This window comes from Pundamilia nyererei, unplaced genomic scaffold (assembly GCF_000239375.1).
Source record: "Pundamilia nyererei isolate P.nyererei 1_Seehausen unplaced genomic scaffold, PunNye1.0 scaffold01102, whole genome shotgun sequence".
NCBI classification, from domain to species: Eukaryota; Metazoa; Chordata; class Actinopteri; order Cichliformes; family Cichlidae; genus Pundamilia; species Pundamilia nyererei.
In genome coordinates, this window is record NW_005188503.1 from 16,933 (window position 1) to 19,263 (window position 2,331).

Sequence of the window (2,331 nt, forward strand, 5' to 3'; positions counted from 1 at the left end):
TGTGTGTGTGTGTGTGTGTGTTTACAGTAGGACTGCAGTGTTGATTATTTCAGTAATGGAGTATTCTATCACTTTTTCCATTGGTTAATTGAGTAATCAAAAAATACTTTATTCTTATTATTGATCAGTAATAATAAACATAAACACTCAAAGAAGATAAAACAATGGTACTTGAAAATGAACTGCTCATTGGTTTCCATTTTAGAAACTGCAATGTTGCAATAGTTTAACAGCAAACATCTGTCAAAAAACTCAATTTATTTATATATTAAAATAACTTTTTTAAAGAAAACATTTTCTTAAAGTCAAAAATAAATAAATAACCTCAAGGACAGTCATTTCAGATAAGGTTCAAGTAAGATATATATGGAATCTTAACTAAGGCAGATATTAAATTTAGCAGTACTCTGTCTTCTTGAAAGACTTTAATATGAGGCAAAAAATGCAGTTTTTCTTATAGATTTTCAGGAACATCAGTCAGTCCATTCTAATACTTGTAGGCTGACTATATATTAAGTACTTCACAAAACAGACCGAGGTAATCATAGAAACTTGCATCAAAAACAGATGGGTCTTAACCTTTTTTTCCAAATCCAAAGTTAATGTGAAGCTGAACTTTTTTTTAACAAAATGTATTTACTCACTAAAATAATATATAGATTATATAATTGATATATAATATAATATATAAATAATAAATTTACTTACCGAGAACAACAAATTCACTGTCCATGTTCGTCAGTTTCAAGCAGTTGAAACACACTGTGAAGTGTGATGTTCCACCTCAGCCATGCTTTATAACCAGGTTCTAGTCTCCTCCCTTCCAACACGTCATGTTTATTCAGCAGATTCCTCACACAGGTAGCTATTATGGGAGACCAATAATCACAAACTCTGCTGGATCCTCTCAGTTATGTTTATAACAGAAGTGTTTACCTGTGCGCACTGAGTGAATGTGTCTCATCATTAAAAAGGTTCACATTAAAGTCGATTGAACAGTGGAACTGCACCATCTGCTGTTGTTAAACTGTACCTGCAGGAACAGATGATGGAAAATGATCAAAGGGATTTTCTGTTAAAACTGAGCTCTTTGTCCCTTACAGGTGACATCTAGTATTAATACAGGTGTGGGATAAGCCTGCTGAGAGCACATACATCAGCAGATTCACACAGAGGCTGCTGACGTGCTGTGACTCATGACAGACTGAGCAGATATCCACTCACTACTGCATCAGTGTGAGACGGTCTAAAGAGTTTGGAAAGAAAAGCGTCTGGACTTCTTTGAGCTGCTTGAAGACGTTTCACCTCTCATCCGAGAAGCTTCTTCAGTTCTGAGGGTCAAATGGTGGAGAGTCCCAGATTTAAACCCAGTGGGAGTTTCCCCCAAAAGAGGGACAAAGGACCCCCTGATGATCCTCTACCTAATCACATGAGCCAAGGTGTGAAAGCGGGTGTAGGTCATAATTTGACCCTTAGAACTGAAGAAGCTTCTCGGATGAGAGGTGAAATGTCTTCAAGCAGCTCAAAGAAGTCCAGACGCTTTTCTTTCCAAGCTCCTTACACTATGATGACCTGGATGACTGAGAACCTTCACAGACATAATGTGAGACTGTGTTCAGATTTAAAGTACTAAAGTGAATCTTTAACAGTAACAATACTGCCAAAATACTGAAACTGTTTAAAATATGTTTCAATATGTTAGTGAGTGATTGATAATGAGTAAAATATATCCCCACTTTTGGGTAAAACTCAAACAGTCATGGTTCTGGGTTTTTGACCCAGTGTTTGATTCTGGGTTATTTCATGTTCTGAGGTTTAGATTGTGACCCAGGTTTTTAAGTTGTCAGGATTTGTTTATCATTCTTTTGAACTATGAAGTACTTTTGTTCAGTTTTTGAGAGGCTCTGAGTTTTGTTTCTAGTTTTTGGTTCTTGTTTGATTTCACGTCTGTTCCCTTCGCCGTGTCCTGTCTTCAGCATCTCCTAATGTTATTATGTGGAATAGCGATACAGAAAAAGTGGCACAATTCCAAACAAAGCTGTTTTTGATACCAGACTGTCAATAACTGTGATCAACATGTGTTTTGGAGAAATCCCCACAGAGAAGGAAAGAAAAATGATGAGACAGCAGGCTTTGATTGTCAAGAAGGCAAGGCAAGGCAAGTTTATTTATATAGCACAATTTAACAACAAGGTGATTCAAATTGTTTTACAAAGACATTAAAAAAACAAAAACAAATAAAAAGCATGATTTAAAATTGATTAAAAAAACAGTAGGTAAAATCAGAACAGTAGATAAAATCAGTAGTTAAAATTTAAGTTTGGGTCCTCG

At 35.6% G+C, this 2,331-nt stretch overlaps 1 protein-coding gene across 1 annotated transcript in view; it reads right to left on the minus strand.

The window, feature by feature from the left end:
* Nucleotides 1-915, minus strand: part of LOC102215642 (uncharacterized) — an 11,002-nt gene extending 10,087 nt beyond the window's left edge. Inside the window, exon 1 of the mRNA XM_005755244.2 lies at nucleotides 709-915. Coding sequence (XP_005755301.2) covers nucleotides 709-733 — 25 coding nt within the window. The 5' untranslated portion in view covers nucleotides 734-915. The remainder of the gene's footprint in view (nucleotides 1-708) is intronic.
* Between the last annotated feature and the right edge of the window lie 1,416 nt (nucleotides 916-2,331).